General features: G+C 34.3%; 1 protein-coding gene across 1 annotated transcript in view; it reads right to left on the bottom strand.

Annotated features, from left to right (window-relative positions):
• Positions 1 to 761: 761 nt before the first annotated feature.
• The window catches only part of LOC117105438 (voltage-dependent calcium channel subunit alpha-2/delta-1-like), a gene marked incomplete at its 3' end in the record, with an annotated part of 93,539 nt that continues 80,214 nt past the window's right edge, over positions 762 to 14,086 (bottom strand). Inside the window, 9 exon segments of the mRNA XM_033246569.1 lie at positions 762 to 830; positions 1,544 to 1,631; positions 2,992 to 3,110; positions 3,688 to 3,745; positions 6,718 to 6,783; positions 7,520 to 7,579; positions 8,590 to 8,655; positions 11,064 to 11,120; positions 13,576 to 13,635. Coding sequence (XP_033102460.1) covers positions 762 to 830; positions 1,544 to 1,631; positions 2,992 to 3,110; positions 3,688 to 3,745; positions 6,718 to 6,783; positions 7,520 to 7,579; positions 8,590 to 8,655; positions 11,064 to 11,120; positions 13,576 to 13,635 — 643 coding nt within the window.

The raw sequence follows: 14,086 nt of genomic DNA, 5'->3' as shown, positions 1-14,086 counted from the left end.
TTGGTACATGATTAATAAGACATTAAACTTTTGATCTATAATGAAAAACAAATTTGGATTTTTAGGCAATTTTTTGAGCTCCCATATTTGATAGCTCATTTACTCAATACTGGCCTGTGCGACAACTTAATCATTTTGCTACGACATGCCTCATTTTACAATTTATTAATTTGCACCATTTTTCATTTTCAAATGGCAGATTTTTCTGCATATTTTATTTATTTACTTAATTCAGATTTTCTTTAATTTAAAAAAAAATTAAAGCAGTGGGAAATACATGCCAAAAAACCATAACCTGTTGGTTAGAAAATAAATATTCCTCAATCAATCAATCTCAATAAATTTATTCGTCATATATGATGACAAATTTATTCATTTGTTTATATATTTATTTAATTTATTTATTTAATTATTTTTTTTAATTATTTATTTAATTAATTATTTTATTTCATTTTATTTAATATTTATTTAGTTATTTATATTTTATTTTTTAAATTTTTTTTTTTTGGCAGATGGATTAAATTTATTCGGAATGAGCATCAAGGAAAATCCACAAAAGTCTGAAGACTTAAGTACTTCTAGTGGGGTCCCTCTGTTGGTGTAGTGGGAAGTGAACACTGAGAGACAATCCCCTACTCTTTTCCACAGTGTGCTTCATTTTTTTTAACATGCACACTGGCCATTATTGCACACCTGACCAAAGGTTTAAGTGTAATTTTTTTTTCCCTCATTAAAAAATAAAAATTGAAAAACACACTTACCAGTTAGGATAGATATGAGTATAGCCACATTTGCTTGCTATCATCAAGTAGTCTGGTCCATTATCTTTACTACAAAAATATAAAAATATAATGTAATATGATCCTGGTTTGAAAATTAACAAGGTAAATTAGGATGGTGACCCACATGGAATGCAGTGCATTAGTGGGCACAGTGCTAGGACAGGGGAACAGTATAGCAGCAGGCACGGAGGAAGAGTGCAGCAGCGAGAACAGGGGAACAGCGTAGAGGCGGGCATGGGGAAACAGTGCAGCGGCGGGCACGGGGGAAAGTGCAGCGGCAAGCGCAGAGAAATAGTGCAGCAACAGGCGCGGGAGAACGGTGCAGTGACAGGCACGTGGGAACAGTGCAATGATGGGGAACATAAACTTACCTTACAAAATAATGAATGAAATTAAGAAATATAATTTCACATAAACCTAATATGGAGCATATGAAGTTTGGCATATTGTGGTCCTAAGGACAAAAAATTTGTGACATGCCTAAATATGGTCATGATGACATCACATCATGACCATATATAGGCATATCATGACCATATATAGGCACAACATGACTATATATGGCTTTAGATTGTTTTAAGCTCGGCACTCACTGCGTCAGACGACAGTCATTCCCTGTGAGCGCTAGACGACGAGACACAGTTTGCTGATTGTCGGTCTGAACAGATCATCATTAAAAATGATCCATTGTGCGCGCATCGTAGCATTGCGTTCTTCATAGAATCACGTTAGTCAATGCAGTATTAAGTGCAGACACTTACTCAAATAATGCGGCAATTCCATTTTTCGTTTCAAACTCATGAACTGCCCACATGTCAAACCAAAGGCAGGACACAATCGTCTCCTCACCTACAAAGAAAACAAAATAATGATCATTCTTTTTATAATGAAAATAATATTTTATAAAGAACACCCTTTTTCCCACCTTTTTTTTTTCCACTTTTTAAATCTCCAGTTACCAAGTTATTTCTTCAAACTCTCCTTTTTATTGAAACACCTGATAACTGTAATCATGTTGACTACTTTGACAGAGGCCCTAAGTCTACAAATAGAAAATGTGTAGTGCAGGTTCTACCTTTAATAGGGTTGTTCATAATCTTGATTTATATTTCTACTGAAGCTTTGGTTTATTCCCATCTTTAGGCCCTATACATTAGTTTCTTAAAACATATCTTTAAATTTCTGTATGTTCTTACCACACTGATTTAAAAGTGTATGGTACTAACCACTGCCAAGATTTTTTTGTAAAACATATCAATTTTTCCCATTTTAATGCTTAAGTATATTTTAGAAGTGTAGTGTAAGTGTTTGCCGTAAAGATATCATTTATTTCCAGCAGAAACAGAATTTCCATATATCTATCTCAAATTACACCACTGTGCATTTAGAACTGGCGATTCAATTATAGTGAGTCACACCACACATCTAAATGTTTGACTTGGAATAACAGTCCAGACACTTATTTATTAGTACCGTTGTCGTACGTAGTATGTAAATAGTACATCAAAACAACTGACTACTAAGAAACAGCTAAGGAATGTAGATGCAGACCTTGTGTATGCCAACATTAGCATGTGCTAGCGAGACAGCTGCTCTGGTGAAAAATAATGGTCATTATATTTTCCTCAATCTGAAATACGGCTGATATTCACATCGGGAGATGGAGACTTTGATGATCTATGTTGTTACCGCTTTTCAGACAGGTAAGTTTTGAATCACATATGTTTATTGAGGACCATTTTTTTTGCATTGTGATCTTAGGCTTTGAAATTTATACCATAACTATAATATAGATAATTGAGGGTTGCCATTCCAAAACTAACATACTATTGCTAATTTTTAAACTGAGTAATTAGCAAAAGAATGTAGCATTATTGTATACTTAAGTACAGAAAAACCAAAACACATTGTAACTTTGGCAATAGTAAGAATAAGAATATATTAAAAACTCAATTTCAATTTTTTGGTCACTGATGCTGAATTTGGGATGACAAGCCTTCAATTTATTACTTCAGTGGGCCATCAAGGTTCATTATCACCTAACATACAACATAATGCAATACAATAAATTATTTACAAAAAAGCAAGGTATGTTTTGTCTGTGTAAGGTGTGTTAATGCTGACCTACACATTGAGTACCTGACTTATATATTGCTTACTGTATTCATATTGAGTTAAAACATTATAGAATATTGCTTATTTTGCTTACAGTTGACGAATTGATATGTCATGCCAACATCCGAGCTTCTCATTACTTGATATTCCTTCATAAGCTGCTCCAGTACATCTTTTATTGTGCTTGAGCTTGTCAGCCCTTCACACAGTTCCCTGCAAAATCAACAACATAATGAGATATCTTAATATAGAACTGTTTAAATATTGAATTTTTGGAGACATTAACAAAAACAAGGCTCCTAAAAAGACGGTGTTAACAGCTTCACATAGTTTGTTTGTAGCTACTTTTCTTTTCCACACTTTCTGTGTTGGCAATTCACTTGAATAAATAGCAACAGATTGTTGACTATTTTGTTCTTTCCAGGACAGGTCTAAACTAGGCATGGGCATCATACTTCTTGGGGCTTCTGTTCAAAGACTGTTTACTTTTATATTTAGCTATAAATTACTCATCCCATCATTCCTCCAACAGGATATACTCTTACAACTTACAAATGTGATGATAGCAGTGCTGGTACCAAGGACTCCCTGCTGACGTTCCCTAGAGGCCACTGACTAAACATATTAATTTGCAGATCCAACTAAAATTATTAGATTTAAGATCTTAGTATTGAGGTCTAAAGCACAATTTTTACCATCCAACCCTCCTAAGGAGGACCCTGACCAGAGGCTTTGTTCATACTCTTGCCAGGGCTGTTTGGCCCCTTTGAGGATGTCCTTTTAAACTTACCAGTTTGGAAAGAGGGCTGTCCCCATTCTTTCACCTTTTTTGGCCAATGTAATGTAAGCTGAAAAAGAAAACCATAAATGAATAATGATATTTTCACTAGAAAAATATTATTACTCTTTATGTTATATTTTCATTGATTGATTTAACCAATGATACTAGAAACTCAAGATAGAAATCTCGCATAGCAATATGAAGCGGATATACGTCATATATTTTACGCAAATCAGGTCGTACAAAGGTCCCCTACAGGGCGCCCTTCTGTGCCAAGTAAATCCTGGCGTACGTGGCGCACTTCTTTTTCCGCGAATGATATTAACATTATCAGTATTCAGAGTCCGGTCATACGATTCTGTGCTGTAATTTTATTCTTTTGATTTATTCATGCCTACTTGTTTGTATCTTATGGATGGCAACGATTTCCCAGTAAAACGTTCTTATAATGTTCGCAAACGTTGTGGTTAGGTATGTCACAAAATAACGTTCACACAACGTTGTAAGAACGTTCAAACGCTGTAAAGTGAAATTACGTACATATGGTTCTACAAATTAACGTTTTTATCACCAAACTGTAACATTATTATATTAACGTTCTTGTAACGTAATTTTGTTAGCTGCGTTCTACCTCCACCAAACGAGCCACCAAAGAGGTTATGTATTCACTGTGACGTAAGTTTGGCATAAGTTTTTTAAATCCAGCCGTATGCTATGCACCATTGTTTGTATTCTCACCATGCATTTCGGTGATACAGTTTTTTTCTGTAGAGAACTCTATCTTGTGTTTCTAGTATCTTTGATTCAACCATAAAAAGCAGAAATTAACAGAAGCACACAAGACAAAGTATAGGGACAGCAAAACCCTTAAATTATTATTGTTACTTTGTTATTATTATTGCTATTTTGTTATTGCCATTTTTGTTTATTACAGTAAATAAATCAATTTAGTTCTGATAAGTCGCAGATAACTACAAAAAAAAAAAATCAAAACTTCCTCCTGTACAAAATAATTAAGATAAAAAGTACTTCTAAATGATCCCATTGACTTATTTTCAGCTAAACTTTTCAGTTCAAAGCTTAACTTTGAGTCCTTTAAATATGGCGTATAAGACTATATTGACTCTGCGAATAAAGACGCATACAACAGACTGAAAAGATTAAAATGGCGGCCAAGGTTAAGCTTAGGTTTATGGGCAACCAGGCACATTCAAATTTAATTCAGAGGCGCTAGATCTGGTTGATCTGGAATATTTGATCTGGTGCTCTACTAGTTGGTAAGAGGATTAGCCCATTCTTCTTAAAGAGAACAGTTGGGGGGGGGGGGTCACAGGAAGATAAAAGGAAAATTATTTATTTACAATTGATCAACAGTAGGAAATAAAAGAAAACTACTTCAATCCCCCAATCATACACACCGCAAATTGTTTTGTTTAAATAATATATTTCAACAATAAATCATATATTCAACCAGAAAACAAACAAGGAACTGGTGAATGCTCCATAAATTCCCACACCAACACCTACACATATAACCTGCCTACAATAGTACACCTTGAATGAATGAAATCCAACAATATAAGACCACACACAATTTATGCTCATCCAAATATTTTCACAATAAAACTCTACCAGTGGAGTAGTGACTATGCTCATCCAAACATTTTCACAATAAAACTCTACCAGTGGAGTAGTGACATGGAGATGATAGGGTATGGGAAACAGGAAAGTAGTTGTGGAGATAGATGTTAATTTATTTATTTATCGAGTATAACTTTCGTTATACTGGAAGGCACGCTGAATGCAAAGGCATTGGTTTTCCTTGTGGTCCAGTAACATAACATAAAATACAAAAATTGAAAAATTGAAAAGAAAAATTTAGGAAAATTAAACAAAGGACAAAAATAGATGACTTAATTACAAAAATAGAGGAGAGACCAATTTATTCAGGGCATTTTTAAATGTGTATTGGTTAAAATTCTGGAAATCCCTAGTTATATTGCTAGGTAGTTGGTTCCACTTCATGGATGCACAGTAATGAAAAGTTTGTTTTCCTTGACATATGTTCCATTGTGGAACTACAAAATGATTATTTTATCTGGCTTCTAATTTTTTTATCATTTTCAAGGAAAACAAACATATTAATTAGGTAGGAGGAAGCAAGTACTTGAAGGCATTTAAAAGTTAAACATAATAATTGGTCTCTCCATCTACTTTTCAGAGTTTGCCAGTTCAACAAAATTAAAACATCATTAATTGGTGTTCTAATATCACATGAAAGTAATATTCTTCCTAAGGTGTTTAACAGAACTTGTAAGCTGTTAGATAATGAGGTGAATTTTCACTGTAAACCTTTTAGTTCAAGGTTTTCAGTGGGAGAGGGGGTGCCTGAGGTGATGCAAATTACTCTGGCAGGCTCCCTCATTTCAAACTTTCATATGCAAATGGAACCTTGTAGTCTACAATCACATTGTACCTATTGAAACGTTGATATAAAGCTGGGTACAATCAGATATATATCTGTCAAACTTAACATTCAATCTCTGATGATATTTTGGTAGCATGATGTCATCAAGTCTGATGAAACATTGATCGGTAACACTTAATGGCATAAACCAGGCTTATAGTAAATGTTATTACATGGTGGTATTTATTCGCAAATAAAATTGTACAATTCAGATGACCAGCAAATAACTGAAAATTCTGTAAGTACCGATAAAATATAAGCAACGTCTTGTTATTATACATCACAATGATACTGACTTGTGCATACACCACATAGATACTGACTTACTGTCCTACTTCTTATTGCAGTACATCACATTGACTTATTATCGTACACCACATCGATATTGATTTCTCATCATACATCACATAAATATTGACTATCATACATTAAATTGATATTGAATTCTTATACAGTACATCACATCGATATTGACTTTATTATATTATCATACATCACACTGATATAGACTTATTATTGTACATCACATTGATATTGACTTATTATCGTACATCACATCGATATTGACTTACGCACTAAAGAACTCAAGTCATCTGTTAAATCTACATTCCCTTCAATCCCTCGCTCTATTTTAATTTCTTGAAAAAAAAATATATTCATCACATAACATGCATGATTGAAATAGTGAGAGTAAACCAACTTGTGAATAATGAAGTGAGAAGAAACAAAATCATGATTTAAAAAAGATGGTAGCAATGTTATTTACATTTTGAATGCCAAAATTAGATACACCACTAAAGGCCAGTAGGAAGAATTTTCGATGGGGAGGTGCGTTTTGCGAACGAAGCGAGAACTAAAAAACTTTTTTTTTTTGTCCTTTACATCTGTAGGCCTACAGATACCATTTAATTTTTCACAATGGATGTAGCTGATAATTTCAAACAAATTTTTGTACCACAGTTATTCAAAATCAACAGAGCTGGCAAATAAAATGCAATGCATACTTTAGCATTTTTCATGATAGGAGGTGAAATAATAAGCTTCAAAAAGTGAACTTTTTGAAATGTGAGGGTCCAGAGGCAGGGGCCTGGAGGGAATTTGGGCATATAAATAAAATTCCTTATAGAGATCATTCTGTAATCCCTGGAGCTGATCAAGTTCAAACAAATTTCATACCATAGTTATTGAAAATCAATTTTGTGAAATAATAGGTTTAAAAAGCTTTTGGAATTCGGGGTCTGCCTGAACTACACTACAAGGAGGTAAAATAACCTTGTAAAAAAAATATCTGATGGTATATGCCAGGCTCAATACAAGCTGCCATTTTATAAGCAAATCTGGTTACAAAATATTACACTTTAAACACTAACTTACGAAGAGAACTCATGTCATTGTCTGAAGGTACAAGCTCTTCCTCCTCATCATCTTGTGTAACTTTTTGAAAGATATTAATGCATCACACAAAATGTATAAAAAATGTTATCAATAGTGCAAATCAAATAGGTTAAAAAATGAGATTAGATGAAATGAACTATAAATGTTTGCCAGTTCAACAAAATTAAAACATCATTAATTGGTGTTCTAATATCACATGAAAGTAATATTCTTCCTAAGGTGTTTAACAGAACTTGTAAGTTGTTAGATAATGAGGTGAATTTTCACTGTAAACCTTTTAGTTCAAGGTTTTCAGTGGGAGAGGGGGTGCTTGAGGTGATGCAAATTACTCTGGCAGGCTCCCTCATTTTAAACTTTCATATGCAAATGGAACCTTGTAGTCTACAATCACATTGTACCTATTAAAATGTTGATATAAAGCTGGGTACAATCAGATATTTATCTGTCAAACTTAACATTCAATCTCTGATGATATTTTGGTAGCATGATGTCATCAAGTCTGATGAAACATTGATCAGTAACACTTAATGGCATAAACCAGGCTTATAGTAAATGTTATTACATAGTGGTATTTTTTCGCAAATAAAATTGTACAATTCAGATGACCAGCAAATAACTGAAAATTCTGTAAGTACCGATAAAATATAAGCAACGTCTTGTTATCATACACCACATAGATACTGACTTACTGCCCCACTTCTTATTGCAGTACATCACATTCATATTGACTTACTATCGTACACCACATCGATATTGATTTCTCATCATACATCACATAAATATTGACTATCATACATTAAATTGATATTGAATTCTTATACAGTACATCACATCGATATTGACTTTATTATATTATCATACATCACACTGATATAGACTTATTATTGTACATCACATTGATATTGACTTATTATCGTACATCACATCGATACTCTCCTGTCTCTTATACACATCTAGATGTGTATCATACATCACACTGATATAGACTTATTATTGTACATCACATTGATATTGACTTATTATCGTACATCACATCGATATTGACTTACGCACTAAAGAACTCAAGTCATCTGTTGAATCTACATTCCCTTCAATCCCTTGCTCTATTTTAATTTCTTGAAAAAAAAATATATTCATCACATAACACGCATGATTGAAATAGTGAGAGCAAACCAACTTGTGAATAATGAAGTAAGAAGAAACAAAATCATGATTTAAAAAAGATGGTAGCAATGTTATTTACATTTTGAATGCCAAAATTAGATACACCACTATAGGCTAGTAGGAAGAATTTTTCGATGGGGAGGTGCGTTTTGCGAACGAAGCGAGGACTAAAGACTTTTTTTTTGTCCTTTACATCTGTAGGCCTACAGATACCATTTAATTGTTCACAATGGATGTAGCTGATAATTTCCAACAAATTTTTGTACCACAGAGCTGGCAAATAAAATGCAATGCATACTTTAGCATTTTTCATGATAGGAAATGAAATGTGAGGGTCCAGAGGCAGGGGCCTGGAGGGGGTTCGGGCATATAAATAAAATTCCTTATAGAGATCATTCTGTAATCACTGGAGCTGATCAAGTTCAAACTAATTTCATACCATAGTTATTGAAAATCAAAACGGTCAGCCTATAAGAGGTGGCAAATATAAAATGCAATGCACACTATAACATTTTGCAATAATTAGGAACAATTTTGTGAAATAATAGGTTTAAAAAGCTTTGGAATTTGGGGTCTGCCTGCACTACACTGCAAGGAGGTTACAGAACCTTCAGAAGCAATCTTGATATAATTAACGATAATATTGATAAGTGCTACAGTATATAACCCAGTTGCCTTGTTCATTCTTTTTTTACATAATTTTAATATATAACATACCAGTAATTTTTGCTTTATAATGTATAACATGACACAGCTAAAATATACACACAAACATGTATGGTACATTATAAATGTTTATGAGTGCAATAGGAAGAATATATTTTTATTAGTTGGAAGACTGACTGTTCAGTTCAACAAGGCAGAGCCTTTTTGAATGGAAGTCAAGCTTTCAGCTCAGAAAAATAGTCGTTCTATTGCACTCATAAAAAACATTCATTATTTAGATAATAGATTCTTGTCATTTGATATTTTACAAAAAAAAAATCTATCTTTTTTCTGAATGGAACAGTCCAGCATCGTTTTAACCAATGAAAAGATTTTATTTGGTTGAGGTGTGCAACGAAGTGAAACGGATGGGGGAAAAAAATGCACCGGATGGAACTAAAAATACACAGTGGAACTAACTTTCCATGATGAATGACGAAATAATGTAAATAACCAATGTCACGTGACACGAAATCCACCATTCAAATGACAAAGATCTATTAAGGTGTGTTATAAAAAAAAACATTCTACTTTCCACAGCTATGAAAAATGTAATGTTAGACTTTTGTTTCTGAACACAGACACAAAGTAAGCATTCCCTTTACCCATAAGAAGGCCCAGCCCTTGGGAATGTTCCTCTTTTATCTTAGCCACTTGGTTTCATGTACTAGTGCACCTGACATTAAACAACTCCGCTCCCCCGCCCCCCAAACCCAAATGTATAATTTAGAGCAACAATTGACAACTATCCTGCCAACAATAGCATTGGTTGGGGGGAAATTTCCCCTTCCAGAGAAGTACGGTCCCCGTCTTGTCGGAAAATTTCTGCAGCTACCACTGATTAGTATAAATTGCATAAACTATGAATTCACAGAAGCTATAAAAACAAAGCAATGCAAAAGTTACAGACATATACAACTGTTTGCAAATAGCTTGAATGGAACTTTAAGACTATGAATCACACGTAGTTGATGATTTCAACCAAGGAATAACAACAGTGCAGACTCACTTCCGAGAGCGACAAGAATTAGAACACATTATTTAAACAGCAACCAACAAGCGCATGTCTAACAAACACGCAAGTTTACGTACGTTTACTCCCTTTAAGGTCCTACACCTTAGAAACAATATCCAAGAGGAGGGACTTAATAATAGGTCCATGATTAGTGGACAATGTTAATGTATAGCTGGTAACACACCATCATGATTTTTATCTATGAGACTGAGCAGTCGACATGAGCTTTAGCTTAACAAACATGGTGTACTTGATCAGATATTTAGCATAACAGACAAAAATTGATCAAACCAGTGGTGTGTCAAAAGGGCCCCCTCAAACAAGCTGGACCATATTGCCAATTCGATGTGGTTGGACTAAAACATTAATTTCGGAAATCTCTTCCCATGAACTTCAATCAGGGATTTATTTTTGGACTGTGTGACCAAGACTCTAAGCAGCCCCTTGGTTTAGGGACAACCCTTGGTTTGGGGAGGCCCTTGGTTGAGACCCATACGTTAAGGTTTGTTGGTTCCCTTTCGGCAATTTCTAGCCACCACTGGATCTAATATTGTCTATTGAGTAAAGCCAGATTTATACAAGCTGCATAATTTTACATTATAAGCATCGTTAGCCAACACAACATTGATATTGACTTACGGAGAGAACTTATGTCATCAGTAAAAGAATCGTACTCTTCATTCTCTATTTCAACTTCTTATAAAAAAAAAATGCATCACATAAAATGAATTTATTTTCTAATAGTGAAAACTAAATAATTATATCAAACTTGTAAATAATGTGAGATATTACTCAATTTGTCAAACGTAAACACAATCTCAAATGAGTTTTGTAAGACCACATTCCAACAGTACATCTCCAATTACATATACTTCTTTTAGTCTACTTTTTTTATATTTATGTTGTACCATAAACTTGCCACAATTCTCTTATTTTTTATTATTTTTCTCATTCTGGACAGCGCCAATGAGAAAGTTAATTTAGAGACGGAATAAGCATAATCCAAAAGAAAAGAAATCGAGTGTGGGACACCAATTAAATTAGGTATGGCGCACACAAAATGCAATAGAGGGTAACCCAAAATTAGGGCCTGGTTTGTAGCACTATCATATACAGGTTTCCCTCCATTTAAGGACCACTTTTGGGACTGGTGTTTCCATGGTTTTTAGCAGCTTTGGTCCCTAATTAGAATAAAGACAAAAGACAGTTGTTCATTTGGGGGCCACAGAAAAGTGGTCTTTAATTGGAGGTGGGCTTTAATTGGAGGGTCTTTAATTAGAGGAAGTCCTGTATACACATTTATAGCACATACAGTAAAAGTATACCAAACTAATTTCCATTACTGTATTAGCTTTTAAATGTTGATACAAGATACAAGATCGATTAATCGATTATCATGAACTACCCCCTCAACAATAAACGCCCTGGGGCGTTTATTTGAATACTCAATACAATAATTCCAAAATGTAAAATAAGAGGTTATTTTAGAAACAACTTAAGAAACAACACTGAAACAACTTAGGAATACCTGACCACCAAAACCCCCATCCCCATAACAAACAATGCCCCACACATATACCTGTAACCTGCATACACATTGCAGTTAGCAACAAAAAGCGAGAGCCTCAAACAATATATACAGAGTTGTGTACAACAAAGATTATCTTTATACTATTATATTTTTATGCTACTTGATTAGTTAAAAAAATCTAAACATGGTTGATGTTACGGGTGTCGGGTTTACGTCTTTCTTACTTGGCTTGGTGCCTAGTCCAAAAGCAGTAGACGCAAAGCAAGGCCATGGCAGAAGATGCTGTTACATCATACATACCTCCGCAAATATAAAAAAGGTGCCAATCATCGGCAGGAGGATTCTCTCCTAGAGCCTCATTTCACTGAGGTTCCCGACAGTAAAATAAGTAGGCATGTTCAAGGAGTCGCTTAGAAATTCTCAGAAGGTCCAGGGGACAAAGCCCCTGGGGACAAAGCCCCTGGAAGCTAGGACAAATTATTAAGGAACTTATATCCTTATTAAATCGATTTTAGAGTCTTACAAACTTTAAAGAATACATATAATTTCCAACCCCTCAACAAATGATTTTTTTTTTTTCTTTCTGACAATCTTTGGGGCCCTGGCTAGGTATTTGTATCCTTGGCACATGTACTTTAAAATTAATGATATAACATTACTATATAATGTACATTACATTACAACTTTCAACTGCTTGAGTTACAATTATAGCAGATGTAATGTTATAAAAACATGGCAAGCCAAAATGTTACACACATCCCCAATGAGCAAAAAAGAACCCTGTAGTTTGCATCTTGTCTAAACTATGAGCAGACAATGGTGTACTGTACAACATAGGCATACACAATGTTTGATTAGACATTGTCTGATACTTGAAAAAGCTGACTGTACTATCAAGTTTCATGTGACAAATACTGTACAGTTTGGAATCAGATTTCTCAAATTTCAAGAGCACCTATTGGCAGTGGCATATCTAGGGGTGCGCAGAAGATGCTCGCCCTCCCACCCCTCCCAAAAAAAATACTTGTGCCCTCCACCAGTAGCCCCACAAAAAATCACATTCAAGTAGTTAAAATTCACCTTAAATCACCCTATTTTGTGAGGTAGTGCCCCCCTCACCTAATCATTCATTCTCCCACTTCATCTTCACGACCACATCTGCCCCCACCCAATTTTAAGACTCAATAGATACGCCACTGCCTATTGACAAATACAATTAGGAAAAAGGCACCCTCTATTGGTGTCGCCATAGTTGCTGAGTACCTCCTTGGGGTCCCTACGCGCATAGAGTATCATGTTCATGTATGGTGGGGTGCAGTACTTCGGGTAGATTACCGTCAATGCTGGAATAAGTGCCGCCCCAAACTTCATTTCTTATGATAATTACTCATTTGAATATTTAGTGACAGTACGCTGGTTTTGGGATAGCAAGCCTCATATGAGTAAATCATATTTCTCAAATAATTAAAACTTGATAAGTGTGGATACAGACAGAAAATCTAATCTAATCAAACATTGTTGAGTAAAAAAAGTATCTGATGGTATATGCCAGGCTCAATACAAGCTGCATTTTATAAGCAAATCTGGTTACAAAATTTTACACTTTAAACACTGACTTACGAAAAGAACTCATGTCATTGTCTGAAGGTACAAGCTCTTCCTCCTCATCCTCTTGTGTAACTTTTTGAAAAATATTAATGCATCACACAAAATGTATAAAAAATGTTATCAATAGTGCAAATCAAAAATGAGATTAGATGAAATTAACTATAAATAAATATGTGAGAAAATATGTTAAAAAATTTCCTGTTGTCAAAATCTGTCAAACATGGAACCATTTTCAGGTACAAGGTATACCACTACTGACTAACAAGAAATAAAAGAACCTTAAAAAACAATAACAGTACTGATTTTGTATATGGTAAATATAGGAATAAAAAGTCCTCCGAAAAAGTTCAGATAAGAATCGTTCGCACGGTAGCTCATGCTAATCAAAAACACGCATTATGCATTTATATAATGTACGGCGCATATATGGGACAATAGTCCTAAAGGTTAACTTCTCTTGACGATAATTTAAAGTATTGTATAAACAGTCTGGTTTATTAGGAAATATGTAGTCTCTGGGCTA

The sequence above is a fragment of the Anneissia japonica genome, unplaced genomic scaffold (genome assembly GCF_011630105.1).
Source record: "Anneissia japonica isolate Jap-2015-1 unplaced genomic scaffold, ASM1163010v1 scaffold1128_len1000024_cov185, whole genome shotgun sequence".
NCBI lineage: Eukaryota > Metazoa > Echinodermata > Crinoidea > Comatulida > Comatulidae > Anneissia > Anneissia japonica.
Note: the sequence above shows the minus strand (reverse complement) of the source record. Positions and strands in the feature narration are given on the sequence as shown.